Source organism: Trachurus japonicus, chromosome 11 (genome assembly GCF_045865225.1).
Source record: "Trachurus japonicus isolate A0001 chromosome 11, Traja_1.0".
In the NCBI taxonomy this organism is placed as follows: domain Eukaryota; kingdom Metazoa; phylum Chordata; class Actinopteri; order Carangiformes; family Carangidae; genus Trachurus; species Trachurus japonicus.
Window position 1 is genome coordinate 17346405 of NC_140917.1, and position 25587 is coordinate 17371991.

General features: G+C 43.7%; 1 protein-coding gene across 1 annotated transcript in view; it reads right to left on the bottom strand.

Moving 5' to 3' along the window:
* The window catches only part of efna3a (ephrin-A3a), a 60497-nt gene extending 43698 nt beyond the window's left edge, over nucleotides 1-16799 (bottom strand). Inside the window, exon 1 of the mRNA XM_085791416.1 lies at nucleotides 16009-16799. Coding sequence (XP_085647542.1) covers nucleotides 16009-16118 — 110 coding nt within the window. The 5' untranslated portion in view covers nucleotides 16119-16799. The remainder of the gene's footprint in view (nucleotides 1-16008) is intronic.
* Between the last annotated feature and the right edge of the window lie 8788 nt (nucleotides 16800-25587).

Genomic DNA, 25587 nt, shown 5'->3' on the forward strand with positions numbered 1-25587 from the left:
TGCAAATACAAAAGAAGGAACTTACAGAGGGGCTGCCAGAGTTGAACAAGCACCACGACTCTCGCCCAAGTGCAGAAAGCGCAGGCACCCAACCGAGCACTTCAAACACAGCTCTGTTTGAGATATCACACTATGGCAGGGGTGAGCCGAGACCGTCCTGAAGGACTGCGCGGTCCTGTGGGACTCTGGGTAACCTTTCTCTCCTCATCTCATTTACACCTGGAAATAACAAGTGAGGTGAGGCTGGCTCCAAACAGTAGAGGTAATTAAAGGCTACTGATCTGAGGTGGAGGAAGAGAGAAAGATGCCCGTCCCTAAGGGCAGAACGCAGCTAAAAGGCCCCAAAACTGGAATCATTTTCAGTGTAATTATAACAAATTATACATCTTTAGATCTTTCATTGGGAGGCAACTATGAAATCTCCTGGAGTATTTTTTCAATTAATTGCCGATTTTTCCATACAATAGGCTGAGATTAGCTTTCCTGAATAATGCAAAGATTCAAGGAATCTGTCCTCTGTGGTTTTTCAATAGAGGTTGCAGGAATGCTCTGAATGCCAATGACACACAGGATATGAGGCTACGATCTGATATAGCACATAATTCATCACTGTAAACATTAAATAGGCAGAGAATGGAGGAGGGGGTTGTTTGCATTAACATAAATGACTGGCAAGCTGGATGAGGAACAAACCTCCAGCTTGTTAAATGCACCAGCCAGGGCGATTTTGCTTGCCAGGTTGGAGCTGGTTCAGACACTAAACAGTGCACTTAATGACATGGTGCGTTATGTTTGCATTGTGTGGGATGTTTCTAACTGAGGCGGGCATTACTTATTTGCAGTTACACATTTGAGTCGCAGCCAGAATCGCTATTTTTCACAGCAATATCTAGTCGCAGAGAGACAGTCGCACAGACACATCGCCATCCACTAAATGGCAGGATTTGTAATTAAGTCTTGGGTCATAACTAAAATGACCCCAGACATCGGGCTATGTTGAAAAGCAACCAATTTCCCAGTGATTTCTCATTAGTAGGCTCCGCTGCAGCTCCCCATGTACAATCCTCCCTTGGAACTCTGAAGGTGACACAGCAGTTACAGTGGACTTTGATGGGACACTGGGGAGCTGTACTTCATATCACAGGACTGCTTCCTCTGCAGAGTAAAAGGTTTCAACAATCAGCAGCTGCAGCCATTTGGGAGGAAGGCATGAAAATCTTCCTCCTCTGGCAGGATGAGGTGTCTTTTCTCCATGATTTCCATGCAGCCTCTGGTAGACAGGCTCTGCTGCTCTGCCAGTGAGCAGAAGATTAACCTCCTCCAGACTGTTTCCGCCTGCCACACAGATAATCCAGTCCCTAAATCACTAATTAATAGAGTTTGCATCAACAGTAAATCGTGCAGATCTTCACCGGGAGCCTCAGTCGTCGTCGCTGCCTCAGTATCTCACAGCATTAAATCAGTGGGTTAAGGGGTCTTCAGAGCGCGGATGTTCAGACGCTGTGGAGAAGCTGGGAACGGCCCCAACATGTCATGAGTATGAAGTGAAAACTAAATCTGTCTGCAGATATGTGGATGTGCTTATAACTGACAGGTCAGATAGGATCAAGGTGCGTCCTCGCCCATTAAGCCAATCGTCCAGCCCAGGGATGAAAACCATGCGCCCGCGCTGTTGGGCCACTAGTTACCACCAGGCTGATCACATTGCGTATTCACTCGCCGACTGCGGGACTGATTAAATCTGTATTTAATTGGATCAGATCTAGTCGTGATGGAGCGCTCCCCCCGGCGTTTAACCCACAGTCCTCTGTCAAGTGAGAGGAGAAAAAAACACTGTGGGGGAATTAGGAGCGGGTATTGAATACCAATGATAGGCTGTGCTAATAGCCAGCACAGGAGGAGTGGACCACACCTGCAGGGCTTTGCAGAGAGGAATCAGAGGTAGCGGCTTTTCTATCCGTACATATCTCTGGGTGACTGGGCGTGTGCGTGCACTGCTTTTCTTTCTTGATTAGTCAGACATTATGTTATTCAGGCCGTACAAAGAGTTTTTCGGTTGATTAGCTCTTTTATGAAACCACATCAGCGACAACCCAACAGCATTAAAAAAAAAAAACTCCCCCAATCAAAACTTGAAAGAGTTGGCCATGATAGCTGTACATGAAGGAGGGAGGGAGGTCGCAACAGAAAATTTGCATAATTTCTCAACAGTCGATAAAATTTTGAAATTATTCCTCGGTTGTGAGTCTTTCTGAGTCGAACCATACTGTGTGTGTGTGTGCACGTGTCTTTCCGGCGTGAACCGAAGATGTAAAGTGGCTTCAAGCGGATTTCCAGTGCATTTTGGTGTAAATCTCAGGGCTTATAGATGAAAAGCAGAAGATTTGGCGTTTTGGCTTTGTGTTTCAAAGAGCGGGGTGTCTCACTGTACAGAGACTGATGCTACATCTCAGCATAAAGTGCTGAGCATATGTACCGGGGAGCATCTCAGGGAAGGAGAGCGTGTTCAGGTGTAACTCCTCCCTACAGGTTCAGAGCCATCACATAGACTGCACAGGGTTTTTTTTTTAACTGCTTTGTATCTAGACTGCTTTACAAAGACCACTCTTATTTTTTACAGCAGTGGCCTAAAATCATAATGCACACACGCACAGTGAAATGAGTCATGTATTGCTGGCTGTTAAATGGCAAAATTTAAGCAATTAAAAGTTTATTGTCTTGCTCAAAGGCACCTTGGTGATAAACATTGAAAGAGTGCGTCTCTCCAACCAGATGTTTCTAGGCAAGAACATCAGTGTTGGACTAGTCTGAAAAACAAAGTGGTTGATGGTTGAGGAGAGAGAGAAACCATGGTGTCGACAGTTATAATATACGAGACTACAAAACACTTAAAGGCTGAATTAACTAAAAAGTGAGGTTTAATTACAGGCTTGTGACAGGAGCCAGACCCAGAAGTCAGTTGTATGTAAATTGTGAGACAGGAAATGTTCAAATGTGAACACGATTTCAGAAAATAATGAGATATGTTCAAAAATATATTGGCATAGCTAGCACACACAGACACACACACACACACTGGGACCTGTGGAATACACTTTTTTATTTTAAGTACCTGAAGCAAAATAAGCCGCTTTGTGTGTGTCTCCGCTGCGTCAAGAGGCTTCATTAGTTTTACTGAGTTTTATGGATTTTAACTTTTGTGGCTCTATTACACTTTTACCTCACACCAGAGGCGTAAAGGCTTTGGAAAATTAAAAGCATTTTCAAGGTCATATGACAGTCACTCAGAAGTTGCCATTTGTCACATTACTTAAGAGGCTTTTTTTTTTCACTGTTGTTTCACTAAAAGCCATTTTGGATCATAAAAAGCACTTCTTCATTTCATTCAAAAGAGTTTGATGATGTGATAGTAAAGACGACATTAACATTTAAATGATGTAGAACTCTGTCTATGCAACCTTGTGTTACATTATTTACTTTGAGACGCTGCTCACTTTTAATTGGCTCATTAGTGGCGCTGCCAGTCTGAGTAGTTGTTCCCTTGTTACAAACATTACAGCGTGAGCTCAGACACATTTTCAGAGAAATGTTGCCCGACCCGAGTTTTGCTTCTATGACACCTCCGTGAGTCAGCTTGACTAACTTTGGGTCAGGGCTAAAATTATATTATCATGCAAAATGACCTCATTAACGGCCAAACTCCATTTGCCACATGTTGTATTACATTACAGCAGTCGGTGATGCTACTGTAACATGGCTCAAGCCGGTGGCGTCCCCGCACCGTGCCACCACCTCTACGGAGGCCGTGAGCACAGGGAGGAGGTTAGTGATTAAAGGTGTCATTCCTTCAGGTAACCTTGGAGGTCAAAGGAATTTTGGCTAAATTACCTTGCACGAGGCCAGGCCTCTATCGAACGCCTCAGAATGAACCACAAGGTTGATTGAAAAATGAATGGATATTTGCATACAAGACACCGAGCAGGGCGGAGAGGCAGAGCAGCGAACCCTGGCTCTCTCTCTCTGCTCGGGTGGAGGTGGCAACGCTGGGAGGGAACGAGTCCTCATTAGGCAGAAAAGCGTCACTCTGAAGTTCACAGCACACCCCCCCACCCCCCCTCCCCTCTCCACTCACAATAGTTTGAGAATACAACCGAAAATCTAAATAACTACAGAAACCTGCGCTGTGTGTTTAGAGTGAACGGCGCTCGGCTCATAAATAATACATATGATGATATATTGCTGATGAACTGTCTAATGAAGAGGAGGCCGGGGGGTGGGGGGGGCAGGAGGGAGGGAGGGGGAGAGGGGAGGAGAGGCAATGTTTTTTGCTGACGAACAGCAATTTATTTTTATTTTTTATAAATTTAAAAATGGAGACCTTGCACACACACACATGCACACACGCACACACGCACACACGAAGGAATACTAATGTCCCTGGCATTTTTGAAACTGCTGTTATCTTCCTGGCAGCGCACATTAGCTAGAGATATGGTTTCCTTGGCACTAATTTAGCCCCATACAGCAGACGCTGTAGGTTAGAGTCAAAACTTAATGGAACCTCTAATTTGACCAAAAGTTCATTCCCTTTATGGAAATTAAAACCCTGCTAATTAAAGATTACAACCTGTTTCATGAATTGCAAGTGCCAAGTCCAAATGTGGAAACAGATATAGGAAACTGTGACAATGCCACAAGTACAGTACAACTTTCATCCTGCAGACGGGATTTATCTTGACAGAAGGGAAAACTGGAGGGCTTGATGTTCCAATCTGCATTACTCCATATCAAATGAAAAAAAATAACAAGCGGAGATGTGAATTTGATTATCTACAGTCTCTCTCTCTCTTTTTTCAATCACGACCCACAATGTTTTTTTAACGGCACTCAGGGCTCCCAGGGAATAAGCCTCCTGGTATTAGACCAATTTCCACAGCAGGAATCCATCTTCCGCAGTCGCTGTGTGTCACACTTGCTTTTCCCAACATAAACAACGACCTCGGGCTGTATATGTTATTCTCTTCACTACATCATTTAACTCCTAACAATGTGCTCTCCTGTTGTTTTCTATGCCACCATACTGTATATACGCCCACACTGCCTCTGCATCTCACTGTCATTTGCTGTATGAGGAATACCATATTCATTTTTCCCGAGCTTCCTCACCTCTTTGGTTCCTGCGTCGGTGACAGGTCTGTTCTTGGCCCTGTCATTGGCTGTCACCTGTGACACGGGCTTCCACGAAAGACAGCGCACATGTTTCTCTCTCGCATCATGTGGTAAATGAGCATCACCTCCTTCTCTCTTTCTCCCTTTCCTCTGGATTCCCCTCCTCTCTCTATGTGCACAACTTCCACACATACTCTCACACACACACACACACACACACCTGCAGTTCCTTCTCTCTTCTCCTTGTTGCTGTAGATCCCAGTGCTGACAGGTGCTGGGAAGGATTTCAGAGTCCTGACACAGCGGCAACTCAAAAATCAGCGAGTGTGTTTGAGTATGTGCTTATCATACAGAAGGAAAGGCATGAATAATAATAACAGAAGAGATGAAACGATAGATAGATAGATAGATAGATAGATAGATAGATAGATAGATAGATAGATAGATAGATAGATAGATAGATAGATAGATAGATAGATAGATAGATAGATAGATAGATAGATAGATAGATAGATAGATAGATAGATAGATAGATAGATAGATAGATGTTTGTTGAAATGTTTGTTGTATCTAAACCAGCAAACAGAGCAGGTGTTGCAGGTCAGATCTCTTCCTCCAGGCTGCCTGATTTTCATAATGAGAGAAGAACAAACAAGTCACCTCTAATAAACATGTTTCAAAGAGCCAAACAAATCCTCTTGTATCATATTACACACACACACACACACCTACACACACACACACACACACACACACACACACAAAATTGTGAAATTGTGGGTGTTTGGTTTTCTCAGTTATTTTTCCTTTCCAGTCGTTGTGGGCATTACTGCGAATACTACTCCTGGTAATGAATGGATGCAGTTATTTTTAAGTTTCTGCCCGTGATGCAGTTACGGATCTTCTCTCGCTCTCTCTCTCTCTCTCTCTCTCTCTCTTGTTCCAATACAGTACGCATGAGCACCAAAAGAAAAGGTTGAGGTCTTTAAAGATACTCCACTTCCTGACACACCATTAATATTCTCCATACACTCTTCCTCTCCTCTACATACAAACACCACCACCCCTCCCTCTCCTCCTCTTGTATCCTCACTTCCACTCCGCTCTCTGCCTTTACATCTCTGTACTGTCTTATATTGCCTTATATTCCTTCTCCTTTTTTTTTTTAACGCTTCCCTACCCCAGCCTCACTTTCTTCCCAGCCCCTTTATTTTTCGTTGCAACTTTTTCTACCACTTTTTTTCTCTCCCTTCCCCTTCCTCCTGGGAAGTGGCACAGAATCCCTCTAAGTGCTGCAAAAGCAAATCTATTTATCATAACCATCTATCTCTTCCTGCACATATATGCTATACTGAAAGACACAGTTACACACACAAACACAGACTGCAGAGAAAGAGAAAAATGAAGCTTCTCTCATGTGTGCTTATACTTGTACTAGAAAGACGAGTGCAGGTGCAGGGAACAAAAGGATTCCTAAATAATGATACAATATATGTGATTCACTCTCTCAATAGCAATAGAGCGATAAATTAAAGGGAGGTAAATGGGCGGTAGTGCCCACTCTCCTCCCACGCACGGCAATGCGGTTGAGCGAAGCGGTCTTCGGGGACTTCCCATTGACTCCACACAAGGTGAGAACGGAGCGGGAACAGAAGGCTGAGCGAAAACACTTCAAACGACACGGCAGGAAGACAGAGGGAGAGGGCTGCTGCTCTGCGAGGCAAATGCAACGAACAGAGAGGACACACAGGCGTGACGGAGAGGCTGACCAAAAGAGACAGAGAGGGCCAAGAAGGGGAGACAGAATCATTACTCTGCTTTCACCTCCGATCAATGAAACAAGCATGTATGCACAGGCACACACAAACACACACACACATAAAACACAAACAAAGAGACATAAAAACACCTTAAATGCCACCTAATAACAACCAGAGACACACACACAGAGCGAGAGAGCACAGCAGGACATTGATATTCTATACACCCACACACAGCATGGTGAAGATCTGGGCTCATCTCTGTGTGTGTGTGTGTGTGTGTGAGTGAGTGAGTGTGTGTGTCTCCAAGCTTTACACACCACGCAGGTCTAGACACAATCCCATGCAGCATTATACACAGGTTGTTACCACTAGGAAAAAAAAAACGTCATGCAAGCCCTTGTCAACACATACTGATCACAACAGTAACATGTCATGGTCAGAAATGTGAGCATAACTCGCTGTTGCAGTCCCAACAACCCCACACACACACAGATGGCTGCTGTACATAGCCCACGGCTACCGAAAAGCAGCTGAACCAACCAAATAAATAGCATTGCAGCAGATATCGTAGCCAGAGGAGAATTTGCACAGTTTTCAACAGGGGTGGTAAAAGAAATAAAAAATAAATGCAGACTTCTGACTCTGCTGAAGATTTCCTCTATAATCTGCTAATGGTAAAACATTCAAAATTTAGTGGTTACAAGCAGGGCGCCACCCCTTCTCGTTTCTCCTCAAATCACCCCCCGGCTATAACGCATGCAAATAACAGCCTTGCACTATAGGGATGTTTCACTAACCAGCAACTACACTGATCCAAAGAGCGAGGAAGAAGGGGAGAGGAGGGGGAAGGAACACCCCCACCCCTCACCCCCCATTGATGGTGGATGCCAGAAGTGCAAGATGAGTCACGTATTGTCCATATGAATCAATGGGTGAGAACACCAGGAAGTAAAAGAAAAAAATGCACGTATGAGTTGAGAGACGTGATTATGCATATGCCGTAGCTCATGTATTAACCATAACTGAATTTACACATCAAGGCAGCAAATGAATCCCAAATAGATTTTTGATGCAGACCAACACGAGACCTGATTAAATGATGAGGTTGAAGATATGGAAACATGGAGGGAAAGAAACGCGTGTGGCGCTCTGTTGTTGTAGCTACAAGGATCTGATGAGTTTTTATCAGTGTTGAGTGTTGGAGGCAGAGCATGATTTGGTGACAGCATCCCAGCTGTAAACCAGCCTCCCGGTGCCCACTTGTTCCTCATAAAATCAAGGGCAGGATCAAAGCTGTCAGCAGGATACTCGTATTTTTTCTTCTTCCCCACTTTATGAGCTCTATGAAAATGTATTTCGTGTGTTAGCCAAAGTAGAAAATGAACCGACATATCATTATTTTCAAAAACGTATAAGCGAGGTTAGCATGTTTTTCTGTTCTGGTCAGTAAAACAAATAGCCTATAGCTGCATGCATACTGTATGTGATTTTCCACTTCCTGTCTGTACACATTCTGGCTGCGTGTGCAGGCGAGCACCGACCAACCGCTAACAGCTAACTCAACCAGAGACTAAGAGTCAGAATCTCCCAGTCATACATTAAATACATCACATTAATATTTTAGTCACCTTAATTTCACTCAGTGCTAGCAGCAGCTTGTTCTGTCAGTCTGTGAAAAAACAACGTTACCAGGCGTTAGCTCAGCAGCTAAAGGTTTGACAGAGTCAACAGGAGGAGTTTGGACGATATCTGTCACTTTAAACTATATTCATTAAATGTGAACTACAATAATTTGATCTGGTTTTTCAAATACAGTATAGATGAAGTTGAAGGTGACGGCAAGTAAAACACAGATCAAATATTTGTCAGCAGTGTCGTTACTTTTCACCTGTATGATTTTTTTTTTACCAATTTCATCAGTGATAACAAAAAGGAAAATTGATAAATGTGTTATATAACTGACCTATGTCCAATATGAATTCTAATATCATATTAGCCTACTGTGATACATTTTAAAGAGCACTCAATGCTCAGCGTGACTGTTTATTGCTCGCATTGGATGGAGCGATAAACAGACAAACCTGTTAATCGCTCAGGAAATGTGTAAAAATGTGTTATATTTCATCACTCTCTGTAGCCACCTCAACAGACCAGACTATTTTAATACCTACAAATGTAAAAAACTCTGAGCAGCACAGCCCTCCAGCTACCTCAGAAGAATATAACTTTCATTTTTTTTGCTGGTAGGTAGCTTCCCATCCAATCCACTTACATCACACTTTCAAGCTCTAAAGACTTTGCTATCATATTTGTAATAGAACAGTTTCGCTTGAAGATGTACTGATTTAAATATTCCCTCTAACAATATAAGAGGGATACATTAAGCCACTGAAGGTGGTGGCTGCTGCTGCTGAAGGGTCAAATTACTTTCAGTCATTCTGGATGCACAGAGCACTAGAGAGAGATTTCAATTTTCCTCAAATATTCTCATTACAGACACGGCGATTGCCAAAGGGTCTCAGACCTTCATATAATTACATCTTCAATAGGAAAAATCTCAATTATAACAGAATACCTAATTATTACGCAGCTCATATTTGAAATTGCCCTCGCATGAAAGGAAAACTGGAGCCGTATCATCCACTAAGCTGTGAGGACACTTTCCACTTCTCCTCACACCACTGTTGTTAAGCACCCAAGAGCATTACAGGGAAGACCTGTCACGGCTCAGGACCTGAAGGGAATGAACAGAGAACAAGATATGACAGAGCACAAACCTGTGTCCTCACTTGCTGCCTTTTTTATGAAGGGACACTGATAACTCTGAGGGCGCCAGTCAGTGCAAAAAATACCACCTCAATTGCCGTACCTCAGAAGAGGCCTTCTGCTTCAATAACAAAACAAATTATTTTGACCAACTGCTGTGGCTGCCATATCGTTTTCCAGGCCATGTAGCGTAACGAGGCCCATTTCCCGAATAATCAAACTCCAGCCAGTGACCATCCACCTATCAACAGCTTTGATCTTTTTCCTACATGGCAGCCATTTCCATCATAGCCGCAATGTAATTTCCCAGTGGGTAACTGGCACTGCAGTGCAGACTCCCAGTGTAATGTACTGTGGAGCTACCATTCAGAAGTTGGAAAGCCCTCTTTGTAGAAAGAATTTGCATTCAAATCATTAAGTCTGAAATTGGTTCTACCTGTCTGGGATCAGGACTATCTCCTGTGGGTTCCCACTGCCAGTTAAGTGCAGTTTTTATAACCCTGGAGCGCAAGGAATGCAAATGGCTTTGATGGCATTTGAAGGGGCCTAACTATGTTTTTCTTCGGACTCCTCAGAAGAAAGTATAGCACCCCCCCTCACCTGGGGTAGCTCATAGATGAGTCCCATGGCACCTTCCCATCACAGCCCAGGAACAGGTTATAATGGCCCACCAAACCTGCCAATTCCTCATAATAATGAAGCTGAGCAGACTTCAAGCGCTTTGGACCTCCAGAGGAGCTGGAGAGGTTAAAGAAGTAGAAACACCAAGATGGAAGACTTTATTGTGACTGAGTTACAATCAAAGTTTTAACCGTTTTCCACAGTTCATACCTCTAATGTTCAACAATGACTAAGTCTGTCCTCTAGAGGTTTTCTCTGCACCCCAAACCCACCTTTTCATTTAAGCCACGTTCAGCCCACCGTATAGAGCCTGATTCAGGTTTTTATTAAGAGTGACAACACAGCATGAACCTTAATATATTTGTGCTGTTTTCACATACATTTCTGTATGTGAGTGGAGAATTCTTTAAATACCTCAAATCCAATAAAACAAATCTTCAGCAATGCAAAATGCTGGATGTTTTTTTGACTGGGTTTCCTTTAAAATGTGAAGCAGATGAGCAGCAAGACATTTTACAAAAACAAGTACTGAATATGGAAAGCAAGCTGAATCTGAAATATGCTCTTTTTTTTTTTTTTTACCTTGGGGAAGAATAACTTACACGTCGTTAGGTACTATGAATATATCTAAATTCTCTTTTTCTTTTGGTTTTATCTTTTGGAGGAAAAACATACATTTTGTCTAGGTCTCAGACTTCTGCAGTCACATCCTTTTCTTTTCTTTTTCTCTTGTGGTCATAACCTAGCTTGTTTAGGTCTGACAAAACACACTCAAGCATCTGTTTACTGCATCTTGTGCTTAGCCTCATGTTTTTGTTTTTTTCTGAAGCCGCTATGCCAAGGCCTTGTTTAGTGCAGTCATATAGTTAAGGCCTCCACGGAGCATGAACACCCATAGCAGTGACTGACAAGCCTGTAATAATCAATTCTCAAGCATGCTGTTCAAGGCAATACTTGATCCGAGCTTCCCCGAGCTGAGCTCCCGACACTTCATGGCAGTTTACTGATACCGTGAAATCAAATTAAAAATGCATTTGGACATTGATCACCAGATGCACCCAGATTGATTGCTGCTCAGAAAGCAACCTTGTTGTGTTTTGTTCAGCCGGGGTCCATTCACCTTCCCATGCCATATAAATATTGATCTGCACTCCCATTCCTGGATCCATATGAACCATTAAATATTCCTTCAGTGTTTCTCCATCCATTTATGCGACTCGTAGCAGATTCCAGGGAGCTAATAATGGACAGGACACCACTTAGCAGACCAGTACGCTTTGTGACGACACTGCAGATCTGCGGCATAATGAAGCCAGGTGATGCTGTCAAGTTAAATCTCCATTAAACACTGATGCTAATCAAACTTCTGGATTTCTCAAGTCAAATAAAGAATATAAACTATCCTGTTCACAACCGAGGATGTGACAGCTGGAGAGAGGGAAACCTGAAATTTAATTCTAAGACGTATAAAAGATCAATTTGCCTTTTCAACCTCTGTTATTCACACATTCTCATTTAACACAATTGCAACCAGGGAAAGAAAACTACACGCTATCTAATGTTGTTTGAGGCGCTTGTGTGGGACAATGAATGTGAAAGAACAAACTGAATACCAGTGAATAAGATACATTTGTATGCAGAATCGTGGAGGCAGCCCAGAGATGAAGCTGCAGGCGGACGTCGGACATGCATGTAATCAGGTAGTAAATCCGCTTGTCTGCTGTATGCTCAGTCTGCTGCCGTGTTGCCCAAAGGCGGAGGGGCAGGTGAATGGCGGGAGCTATTGTCTCTGAGCACTGGTCCACATGAATGACCCAGCCTATGTCCACATTAGCACGGATCAACTCCTGTGCGTATCATCTTCTCAGAAAACAGCAGCCACAGCACATTCAGCCAAATAACCTAACTTCCATATCCGGTGAAGCCCACGCTCTCCTCCAACCTCCCTGACTTCAGACCAGCTCAGTCAATCTTCCTCTCACTTTCTTCCTCCTAAAGCAGCTTCACTTTCCATCTAACCTGCATGTCCTCCCTTCATCCTGTCCACCTCTTACCCACAGTTAATATCCTTTGCACTTTTGCATCCTTCTCTCCATTTCTCCCTGCATGCATGCATCTATTTTCAGAATTCTCCAACCCCATCACTTTCTCCATCACTCACTCCCTCCTGTCTTTCTTTACTGCAACTGAATATCTAACTTTTTTCCCTGCACAAGTGTCAGGGTTCTCCTCTGCTCCTCGGGGAACAACCTCCGAGTCGAGCTGGGTCTGCACACACCCACATCCACCCATTTGTCAAGGTGATAATTTATTTTTGTGGCACCAGATATGGTGTGCTGAGGATTTGGGCTGTTTTTTCTTCATGTGGTCTCGGGACCTGACAGACACCATTTCACGTCCAAATCAGGGTCGTAATATGCAGCACGAGACGCAGGGAGCTGCATCCGACTGGGGATCAGCCACAAACAGTGAAAGAAGACTTTCATCTTGCTGAGCGGGCGAGGGAATGGTGATTTAGGCAGGAGATGTGTGGCACATTTTCAAACTCAATTCCCTGCTATTCCTTCCCACGCCAGCGCAGACATTTTTGCAACGGTGTCCTGCTAAGTTATAAACATTAGAGGAGACACTGTGTGACTAAGGGAGGGAGTGGGAGAGTGAAAAAATGCGCTATTGTTTTGATCATGCTGACATGGGGTGTCCAATTATGGAGATGCGGCCTGTCTAACCACTGAGGCCAAACACCTGATGGGAAGAGGTGGCAGGAGCACGGGACGCAGCCCGTGGGTAGGCGAGGCTACCGCAGTGCACCGCTGCTCCCGCGTGCTCTCAAGATGTTCCACATCTCCCCCCTCTAATTGGCAGATGGCCTCAGATGCGAGATGATTTAATGGCCTGCGTGTGTGTTTTTTCCTGCCTCAGTCAGCCATTAGCAGGGACATCTGTAACGAGTTGGCCAGGCACACCGCTGAGAGCGGAAGCTGAGAGCAACACTTTCTAATGGGGGGGTAGTGCGGTCATGACGGACTCGGGCGGTAATCAAAGCACTCTGGGCTATTTCTTTTGGGTTTCCATAATCGAGACATCTCGGCTCAAATTGTCCGCGGCGATGGGAAAACGCTATAATGAATTGTCTGATGTTGTTTACCTCAGAGAAACTGTGAAAAGAATCAAAGAGCACAGCATTACTGTATCAGCTATGTGAGGAATCTCCCCTTGATGGTCAATACACCAGAGCAAGATATTTCTAGCTGAGCGTGATCATAAAAAGCCTTTTTCACGGCTGTGGCACAAACAGCTTTGCCATCGAGTGATCCCATTTCTTGCAGCTGTGCCGTAACCATCTGCACTGAATGCTGCGCTCAGGGGTAAAACATTAAGGCCTCAACTTGACTCTGGCCCCAAAGGCCTCTGGTTTTTTAGCGCTGTTGCAGCCTTTATTTCCTCCTGCTCCCAGATGAGCTCGTCTCAAGAACCTGCATGAGGGAAGGAGCTGCATCTAGAACAAGTGAGGCCTTCAGCTTGTTCTCTATGCATGTAGACAGAGTGGTGGACAAGTGGCCTTGAGCCTAAGGCCTTTTAAAGCCTGATGGCCATCAGTATTCTTGCCCATAGCCTCTGAGGATTTGTCTGCTACCTGCAAACTGGGTCAATTTTTGCATTATTTTATTTTAGAGATTTGTATCTTGATGTGGAGGTTTTGCACACGCAGCCATGTAGACCCACACCTGCATTTGTCTCACTCTCCACTCCCTCTCCCTCTCCCTCTCTCCCCCACACACAGTTTTCTGAATTCATTAATATGAACACATATTTGTCATTTTAACACATAAATGTCACTTTAAAGCCGCCAAAATGTGCTAACACCGTAATGAATGACTACATAGAGAAGCCTTCCCCATGCTGTGAAAATCATTTTAGCACACGCAGGAAGACTAATTAAAACTGATAGATTGGACTAATACTGATTATGACATTCAAAAACCTGTGAACTTTTACAGCACTTAGATGCAGCGAAGGTCTGTTAATATACCTTTTCACTATTCATGTCACACTGACGCGATTAACTGCGCTCATAAATCTAAAATAGTTGTGAATGTGCCTGTGCCACTTACACATTAACATTAATGAGGGAGTGACAGGGCTGCAGCACCACCTTGACTGTTCCCCATCAGCTTTTTACAGCAGTTTCCTCACTGTTTGACTCATGGAAACCTTCAAATATTTGAATTATCCCACAACTACATACGTTCAAATAACTTTTTTCCCCCCACACAATTTCTAATTCTAATCATCTACTGCATGTGTGTGCTCTCAGCTGAGAGCTCGGGAGGTGAACGAGGAACCCAAGCAGATGGGGGGGAGGTCGGTAATGAGATGCAGGAAAAAAAGGGGAATTGAGGGGGACAGGCTGACTGGTGAGACACAGCAGAAAAATAAGAGAGAGGAGAAAATAACCAAGTATGAGATAGAGAGAGGCGATAGGAGAGACCCGAGTCTGAGGTGAATACAAATGGACAGAGGAGAAACACAGATAGGAGGAGGTGGTGGTGGTGGAGGAGGAGGTTTGGGGAGGAGGGGGGGCGGGGGGGGGGGCAAAGAGGGAGGTTGTGTGAGGAGAGGAGATAAAAGAATGTGAGAAAGATGGATTCACTGTTGCCTAATGAGAAGACAAAGGCGGTAGAATCCACATCGATCTCTGCCCCACAGCAAGCTGGCTTTATAGCTCACAGGTAGAGGGAGAGGGGGAGGGATGGGAGGGGGGGAGAGAGGGAGAAAGAGAGAGATAGGAGAGCCTGGGGAAGCTTACCTGAGGTAAGCAACCTTACTGTTGTAGGAGGAATCGGAGTCCAAGGATATAGGCTCAGAGTGTGTGTGTGTGTGTGTGTGTGTGTGTGTGTGTGTGTGTGTGTGTGTGTGTGTGCATGTGTGTGTGAATACATTAATCCCTCTGTGTATGTGTGTGTAGAGCAAGCATTTTAATATAGTATATAGTGAATGTACACACACACACACACACACACACACACACACACACACACATATACATACACACACACACACACACACACACATATATACACAAACACACACATGCAGATTTATGGAAGTTTTGAGCTGTGTGTATGAATTATGCATCTGTGCTGCCCAGTAAGGCAGCAGGTACTGTAGGATAATAGCCAACACAGACCTGACAGCAGCTAAATGAAAAGATGACTGCTTGCTTAAATGAGTCATTACTGTGAAGCAGTAGATGGACTAAATGTGAAGATAGAAATGAAATATTTATACAGCGAGCAGCACTCTGCACTCTGCAGGACTATGCTGGAGAGAGAGAGAGGGAAACACCGTGGAGAGACCGTCTCCATCTGGACGTGCACCTTACTGTACTCTGGTGGAAGAGACCGAGGTTTAAAACGCTGAAACAGTTGTTTACCGCTGGACACAGTCTGTTAACTATCTCATGTCTCATCTGAAAACTGGAGGATTAACTGGCTCATTCTTGACATGTCATATATATATGTACTCTATATATAATATCTCAGAGGCGGTTCAAAGGCTTCATGCTGTGGAGGTCTGCAGAGGATGACCATGAAGTTAGCAGCACAGGTGCGCATCAAGCAGCAGCAAGTTAAATCTGTAGTGAAGAGGGAACAGAGCAGTGTTAGGACCGCAGAAAGCCACTTACAGTAGGTTTGAGCTGTTCCAGTACACCGCATGCCGGTTGCTGGCTCTCGACAGGTGCAAGTTTGTAAGCGCCAGCGTGATGAGGCTGAGAGAAAACGTTGCGAGAGCCATAATCCCTCCGGTGCTCGTCCAGCGACCTGGTTCCCCCTCTCGCTCTCTCTCTTTTTTCCTTCTGCGTCCCCCGCTCCTTCCTTCTGTCCCAGGCGACGTGTGGCTCACAACATCCCAGCGGTCAGAAGAAAAAAAAAAAAAGACGCCTTTTCAAGTTCCCAGTTACCTTAACAACGGGTTGAATCAGGGTGACTTCTGGGTGATTACGTGTTCTTCAACTCAAATCCCATCGCGACGAGACCCATTTGGGCACCTGCGCCTGTGCCAAATCTGATCAGGACTTGTTCCGCGTACCGGGCTGCGCACTTTCTAGTCACTCCTCCTTTTGTTTGCCAAGTCTGCTTGCTTTCACCAAAGAGCAACGACACCCGCGGTATTACTACTAATGACAAGGCAAGGCAGGCGATCACATTCAACACTGACAGCTGAGCTCGGCGGCTTTTGTTCTTCACGCAGCTTTAAAGTCGCATCCAAGGCGCAGGATCTCCGCTGAAAGGTGTGTGTACCTGCCGCTGCTCTCATCACCATCACCATCCTCCTCCTCCTCATCATCATCATCATCATCATCATCAACATCACCAGCAGCAGCAGCAGTAACAGCAGTAACAGCAGCAGCAGCGGCGGCGGCAGCAGCAGGAGCCACACGCTGCGCACACAACGCTACAAACCCGCCCTCTGATGGCCGAGATGCGCTCACATGTCCATCTACTGAGCGGCCCCGCCCCCTCCAAACGCTCTGTGTGTGTGTGTGTGTTTCAATCACACTGTGGAGCAAATTCTCACCAATTAATTAAGAGGGGAGGGGGGGTGTCGTGATCATGTTCTGGCTGCAGTGTTAATGTCGTGTTTAGAGCTGAAACAGGTTAGGTTTAGATCAAGTCCAGGAGGTTTATTGTCATATGTGCGATTAAACCATGCAATTACATTCTTACTTTGTATTTTTACCCCTTTATTTTATTACAAATAGAATGAAACTATAATGATTTAAAAACATTTTTAAAAAGTGCACTATGGCCTGAGTAATAGATACTATAACAGTTCAGGGTGAACAGTCTGTGTTCAGTTGAGTGAAGTTTGTGCTTTTAATGAGGTTTGTTTGAATTTGAAGTGAAGGTAAGAGTTGGAATAGATTTAGTTTATGCAAATTAACTCTCACAACCCTTAAAAGATGTTTAAAAATGCAGCAGGAGTTCAGGGTTTACTGCACCGTGGGATTAAGCCTGGAACACGCTAAAAGACTAAAATCCTCAGTCAGTGGCTGTGAGATGACTCATTATCAGATATTTAATCATTATCATGCTTAATGAGGAGCACACTGTTCAGATTTATGTCAACACAGAGGGGAAAAAAATGGAAGCTGCCTGTTTGTATCGCACAGCTGTTTGTATCAAACGGCTTCCAAATGGGTGACAAGCTATAAAGGAAAAACCAACAGATATGATTGGTCAGGATCCAACACCCTGTCTTGTTCACATCACGGGTCACGGCTCAATGTGTCCCAAATCTCCTTCAGGTGCTTCAGCATATGATTCACTTCATCTCCATAATCACCAAACTGTTCAGTGACCCACGATGGAAGTATTTCATTATTTTTTTTATCATTTTTTTCTTTAATTTGTCACCTGATTGTAACTGTGATACTCCACCTGCTCACAGGCTCACTCTGGTTGCCAGACAACAGAAACTTATTGTACAAAAGTGGTTGTGACATTTTATTCACTTATTTGTTTTGTTGGTAGAAACAATTTATACATATACCAAAAGTCTTTGAGGTGAGAGATTTTTGAGAAATAAGATTGTATTAGATTCACAATTCAGTGGGCTGAGGTGAGAACTAGGATTAATATTATGAACTTAATACAGTTGGTAGAAGGCCATTATGAGTACAGTAATATACGTGTATATGAGTAATTGGATCTGTGTGTGTGTAAGTGTATGTGTGTGTGTGCGTGTGTGTGTGTGTGTGTGTAACAGTAAAAGGGGCACTGTATAAAAATTTGGAGACTTTAATTAACCTGTTTAATTTCGCCGGTAGTGGTTTAACCACTCTATCTAGCCCAACGGCAGCCCGCAGTATTAATGGCTCCGTTAATTCCAAATATTAGGCATTAGCCTCGGTTTGATTAACTCTGCCAATTTCTTATCTCATAATAGTGTCCTTTTTGGTGGTGGGAGGGGGGTATCAGTGATATTCACACCCATAAACGTGGCCATCGACGCTGTTGGTGAAACTTCAGCTTGTGGGAGCCGAACATTAATCTGCATGACCTCCGATGATGAATGAACGTTCATTACACTTCTTAGCCGAGTCCCTGAAGGTCAAACACTGCGACTTGTTTGAGTGAGCAGCAGTTAGCCGGAGTCAGCTGTAGATCTGCCGCCCGCTCTCTTAAGCTCTCATTCATACACAAAAGTCTGTCTAGTTTGCTCTCATTTGCTCTCACTCACTCTCTGCCTTCTCTGTTGTTTTTGTCAGTGATGACGCCTCTCTTGAGTGCCCTCCAGGCATGTTGCCGTGGCGACTGGAGTAAAGGGGCGGATGAAAGAACAAGTGCCATCACTACCCCGCCACCTCCACCACCAACCCCCATCTCTGCCTCTCTCTGTCCCACCACCTATCTGTGCAGCTCCACTGGATCACTCACCTCGATTCACTCTAGCATTTGTCATCCTTTTGTCGCCTCGCGCTCGGGAGGGAAAGTGCTGCATATGAGCCGCACATTCTTCCATTTCTTTATAAACTGATGATCTCTCTCTTCCTGTCGCACGTGCCAACCACGCACCGCCATCGCAAGCCAAGATGAAAATATGGAGAGCGACATTTAATATGTTTCGTGGACCCACCTCAAACAGCGGCGGCACAAATGCATATTTATGATGCGCTTTGTGTGTGTGTACGAGTGTGTATCCTGAACATGTGACCGAGGGAAGCTTCCCAGTATCATAAGTTATTGAACATATTTGTTCTTTCCACTTGGTGCCATGTGATGCACTGTTTATGCTTATTGCTTCCTGCAGCCTCTGCAGCTGCACTGCTCCTGCGGGTACACAGTGTAGGAACAGTAACTACGGCTTGTTGCATTGACTCCCTGCTCTCTTATTTTTTGTTTTGTTTTGTTTGTGATTAATTCATGAACAGCATCTATGGGCATATTGATTATTCAGATAATTTGTTATCATCAATCAGCTCCAACACTTTCATATATCCTTGTTGCCTTCCTATTGATTTCCTAACCGGCTCCTTCCCCGGTGTAAGCAATATTCCAGGAGAAAATGTGTTGCTTTCTCCCTGAGTGGGATTTCTTTATTCTTCCTCCTGGCCTCTATCTGAGCTATATCTCTAATTTCCTACACCCATCTGCTCCTCTTTGCCTGATGTCTCATTCTGGAGTTATCTCAGCTTTAATGTTAATGGATTAAAATGAGGTTGTCTCGACTGAGTTTAATGTCCAGTGGCGGTGTCAGTAAACAACGATTTATTTGATTAATCAGTTAATCAAGTGAAATGTCAGACTTTGAATATAAACTAAGTGTGGTAAAAAATAACAACAGAAGCAGGAGCCTTTTGAACTCTGAGACACAGAAGAATAAAAAAAAATCTCTGTGTGAAAGAAAGAGCATGTAGAGATGTATCGCTGGCCTGCCACGCCAGCTCAGCTCTAGAGACACTAGTCACCTCAGCAGCCTCACTCATCCTTCTTTCTTCACTTCTTCCTTTTGGTGTGAATCTGCATTTTGCAGTCCCTTAACTCTAGCAGAGTGATAAATTGTGGGAGGGATAAAAAGAGAGAGAGAGAAAGGGACAAAAAGTTACAGAGTGTGAGAGGAAGAGGGGATAAAAACAGAGAAAGCCCTGGGGCACGGACAGATTGGAGGCAAGAAATGACAGTGCAGGAACCAAGGCACAGGTAGTGAAGGTTAAAGAAGACACAGGTATAAACAGAGATGCAGAGGAGTGTGTATACAGGGAAGATGGAGAGGGAGGCATGGAGACATTAGCTAAATGGAAGAAAGGCCAACTGTGTTTTTGGTAATGGCGTGGTGCTGGGGAAAGGCCTGGCCCAAACTCCAGGTGGGCCTCCATCGTTTTGTCCCCCAGAGTGTGGTGCTTAACCTGCCTCGCTCCGGTAAGTACCCAGCTGTGCAAATGGCTAATGTGATTGTGAAGATATAAGCCCAGGATAATGGCATCTGCCAAGCAATCAAGAACAATGTTCCTCAGCGTCAAGGCTGTGATGAAAAGGGAGAACTGGGAAATGGATGCTGGGATGAGGGCTGAGCCTTCGGGGAAGGGAGCGATGTGTTGGTAAATGGTCAGAAAGGACAGAGTTGGAGGGGCAAGGAGATGCACTGCGAAGACAATCAGTTTAGAGGAACAGATAGAAATGAAACAGCAGCAACAACGTTAGGGAGAGATTTGTCATGGATTAAAGGTACGATCTTTCCTAATAAATCAAAATATGTTCATCACATGAGGGTGTGGAAAACAAACACGAAACAACGCACAACAGGATCTTTGTCTTGTTTTCTAAGGGAGCTTGGGGTAGTTTAAGAGCCATTTGCCTACTGAAACTGCATGTTATTATACACTGTGTAATGAATGCTGTATACTCTTTATGTTTCCCAGAGTTTCCCATTTGGCTGCAGTGGAAGGATTGTAACAAAAAGAGAGAATTTTGTGATTGAAGAGTGTAACTTTGGAAAACATACACTAAATTAGTCTGATGTCAGATGTCTGAAGACTTATATTGACGTCAGAGGGACTGAGGAGTTTGGCCTTCATTAACAGAAAGGGAACTCTCAATAGACAGCACAAATAGGAGGAACAATTACAGATATATGCACAGGCACCTCACTACTGTTGCTTTTGGAAATTTGAAAATTTGTGAACCCACTATTTAAAGCGAACCTATGCCAGATTTATACCTTAATTGAACAGCTTCGGAGTAATTGTGATGGTTAAATGACATGTTACTTGTTACGGGCAGAATGAAGGCTCTCTTCTTTCCACCTAGGTTCTCTTGGCTGAAAACCAAGCTACCAACCAGAACCTATGACCTAGTGTCCTAGCTCTCGTCTCGTGAGAAGACACAAACACACCCGGTAATCCGTAATCTCTTGTTAACGGTAGACATCGCTCCACGGATTGCCTTCTCGCCAGCTTCGTTGAAAACAAATGTACAAGGCCAAAAAGGCCAAAACAAATGTACAAGGTTAGCAGTGAGTTTTTACAACAAAATATGCACTCCGAAAGAGAAAAAGAGAGACCAAAACAGTGGAAAAGTGTATTGTGAAAGTGACCAAAGTCCCCTCTAAAGAGTTAAATCTCAGGTCTGCTTTAAACAAAGTGATAAGTTGTCCAGTCAAGTCTGAAGGTAAGTGGAGCCGCTCTGAAAGACACTTTAAGCATACCGTACATATGCATACTGTAAAGAACTGAAGTGACCGTGAGCTTGAAAGAAGTGTTCAAACACTGATTCTTTTTAAAAGAGGCTATTTGTAAAAGCTCGTGACTCACAACAGACTAGGCAGTAATAGCAAAACTAACAAATAAATAATATATATATTAGGAAGTTACAGAAAGTTCTGATGCCAGACAGCAGCGGTGTGAGCAGGCGCTTTCAGATGCTGTTTGACCATTTGATAAGCAATTTGGTTTAACGGACTTTCACTGGAATATTTACAGCAATCCAAATCAAGACTTACAGTAATGTACAGTACATGTCCCTGGAGCAGGTGTATTAGATCTCATTTGCTTCCATGCACAAGATTAGGTAAATCAGGTTCTGGCCTTTGCTCACTTGAAACTCTCCAAAGAGCAAATTTACCATGTATGTTGTACAGCGTTTTGACTGAATAGCCAGTTTTATGTTTTCCCATCAGGTTTAAACTCTAAACTAAAGCTAATTGTGGCTCAGAGCCCATTTAGAGCACCTAAGGTCGTCCCAGAGCACATGATGGCCTCTGCTCGGAGGACAGAGAGGCAGGGAGAGTGTTAAGAAGGTGGAGGGGTGTCGAATGATGATGGAAAATTGTGTTTTGACAGGAGGTGGTGGGGCATGGGGAATGCCAAGAATAGATGCACTTTCAATGGCATGAAATATTGAGGAGAGGAGAGAGAAAACAAGAGACGAGCAGCATGTGTCTGATGAGCAAACAAAAAGAGGAGAAAATTGTTAGCATGACTGTTACGGGGGAAAAAAGAATATTTTCCACTGCACAGAACCTGCAGGAAGTTGAACCACAACAGTGGAGGACATTAGTGTTTCTAGTGCACCTCAAGATGAAGAAGAGGAGGAAGAAGAAGATGAAGAACAGGAGGAAGAACAAACTGTAGTAGTAGCATGTCATTAGTGAGCAGATGCTGCAAACAACGGATCAACAGTGAGATTGTTTTTATGCCACATCAAAAGCAGAGGAAGTTGGAGATAATCTGATTTTGTTTTTTATTTTGTTTTAGTATTAGAGGTGAATATTAGATATGGCTCAATATGCAAACAGAAGCAGAAGGAGAGGCTTCAATCACAGACGATGATAGAAGAGAATTACTCTTGTGATCCTTTATTTACACAAGAAATAACAAAGAACGCTTTGAAAATATGGAGCCTTCACCGTTATATTACATTACTGATGGAGAGAGGTGAACTAATCTGATTAGATAGATAGATAGATAGATAGATAGATAGATAGATAGATAGATAGATAGATAGATAGATAGATAGATAGATAGATAGATAGATAGATAGATAGATAGATAGATAGATAGATAGATAGATAGATAGATAGATAACGTCAAATCAACGTGTGTAATTAAAAATCTTGTTGTCAAGTGTTTTGTTCGCTGCAGCTGTGTCTTGGAAATTAAGAGACGTGCGTCATTATACGACAGCCAGCATTAAAATCTGCCTACATGAGCCTTATGCAATAACATTTGACAAGTGCAAGCAGAACACATATTGACAGACCTAACAGCACGCTGAGAGCTACGAGTTGTAAGAAAAAAAAAAAGACAAAATCAGGCAGACAGGAGGTGATGTTTATTTTATTGTGCACTTTTTTCCCCGAACCTGGTTAAAAGGTTTTACTCCGCCTCGCTCCGTTCTTAGTGAAGCTCAGAGGATTGGTTTTGTACAACAAATCAAACAACAGCTGAGTCAATAACCAGGCTTAAATCAGCAGCCCGGGCTGACCACAGGAAGAGCATCGACTGAGGAAGCAATTAAGTAAGCCTCTCAATGTATTCATAAAGGATTGTTTCTCTCCTCAACCTCTCTGCTTCTCAGCTCGTACTCGGCGCCGTCGTCTCTTGATAAGTAAAGTTAGTGCCGCTGAAATCTTTTAATGATCAGTAATTGGCTGGTAGGAAGGCGACAACAGAAGCAGTAAACACAGCTTCCCTCTCATTGTCACTTTGCTAACTTAATGACGCACCCTGAACGGCGAAAAAGAAAAAGAGAAAAAAAAAAAATCACTTTGCATCTCATCACCGTGCTTGCCCACAGCTCTAATGAGAAGCTATGGAGGTAGAGCTGCAGTGGCAGGGAGAGCTCACTGGCAGAGTGAATCAGAGTCAAAAGGCGGTGTTAAGTCATTGCCATCACAGCCTCAGGGGTTGGCAGTATACTGCATGTACAGGCTCCATAATGCACAATAAGAACAGAAATTATTAGCATAGAAATTACCTGCAATATGCCATAATGGCTTGTGCAGCACGTGTAGCTGGAACACGCAGATCAATGCACGACCACTTAACCGCGCTCAGCCTTGTTATCCCTCGTCCCTCTATATAGAGACTTAGCCCTGTGTTGTCAAACAATGGTAATCCCTATACATGCTGCCTCATCTATCCGTCTATCCTTCATCCAAAAATATACAGCCACACTAACCCTGCTGCGTCTTCACATCCACAGCTATTTTTTGCCTCCTCTGTAAATGTTAGGTCGAAAGTTCACTTTGAAATAATGGAGCATGTGACCTTTTCCTCTGCGAGCAGAAGATATTGCTCCAGAGGAATTGGAGCATTTTGGATGAGAGGGTGCGCAGAGGCGGAGGGAGGGGGGTTCAGCAAAGCCCTGAGGGAGAAGGAGAAATGTCACAATCACTACTGGAGCAAGGCCTGGCATGGACATCAACCTTTTCCTCGTGTGCGCGTTAAAGGAAGGGAAAAACAAAATTACACAGCCTCGGGATTGTGGCTCCAAGTTAGGGGATGGCAGGTTAGAATGAGATACGGACGAAAACGATGTCATTATGATGATAAAGTAGGTTCAACATCCGCTGAGGTGTTAAGTAATGTTTTGATTGCTTATATATGGCCAGGTAGGGAACAAATTGCGGTGTCCTTTACAATATACAAGCCTTCGTAGGCCATTACTCATAACCAGTCTACTGTACAGTGCTGTTCACTAAGTGCTCTGCATGGAGCAAGTTACTGTAGCTCAGCCTCAACGATTTCACACATTCATTATGCATTATATCACTCTGTACTCTCCTTTTCACAGTGAACGTTATTGTTCATCTGCTCTCTATATACCAACACAGGTCAACGGTGGAATTCGCCCAGGGCTGCAGAATAAATTGAAAGTACCAGAACACTAACTTTCCACTTATCAGGCAAAACAATGTGAAATGTAAATGTTCAAACTTTCTATCATCCAGAACTTCTTTGACAACGCTGGCTTTGAAGGCTGAGCGGCTACCAAACACCGGAACAAACCAGTAAGAAGACCTTGATCGGTTTTACCTGCTGCCATTTTTTTTTTTTTCACTCAACAATATATAACAGGTTTCTTCTCAGTTACTACTGTAAGTCATTTTCCTCTTTTCATCCATCCTCCATGAGCCTCTGGAATTTATTTAGGGGAACTAAGCAAGTCCGGTCGCTTTTTCACTGCCCTGCTAACCCTCCTCCCAGCCGTGTGCATTTGTTTACAACGAAGCTGACAAGAAGGCAATCCATGGAGCGGTGGATAAAATTATATATCATATACATGTTAGGATGTGTGTATTTGTGTAGTCTTATGTGTTTTAAAGAAGAGATTGCTTGTTACGTGTCGTGGTGCTGCGGAGAGGAGAGCTGGGACACCGGGTCGGAGGTGCTGATCTTGCAAGCTTGGTTTTCGGCCAAGAGACCCTAGGTGGAAGGAAGAGAGCCTCCATTCTCCCCGTAACAAGTAACATGTCATTTAACCATCACAATTACTCTGAAGCCGTTTAATGAATTAATAATTTAAACTTAATTAAAAGGTAAGAATCTTGCATAGTTCCTCTAATATGACATGAAGAAATTCAGAGGGAGCTGCACACTCGAAGAGCTGATTAAATTCTGTATAAACCCTGAAAAAGGCAGAATGTGGACAAATGTTTATTCACACAATTCAAAAATAAAATGATTGCACCGGGGTTGAGTGTGCAGCTTTCATCTGGTTTCTTTGATGTCTGGGCGGCTTATAGCTACCGTCATTTCTCA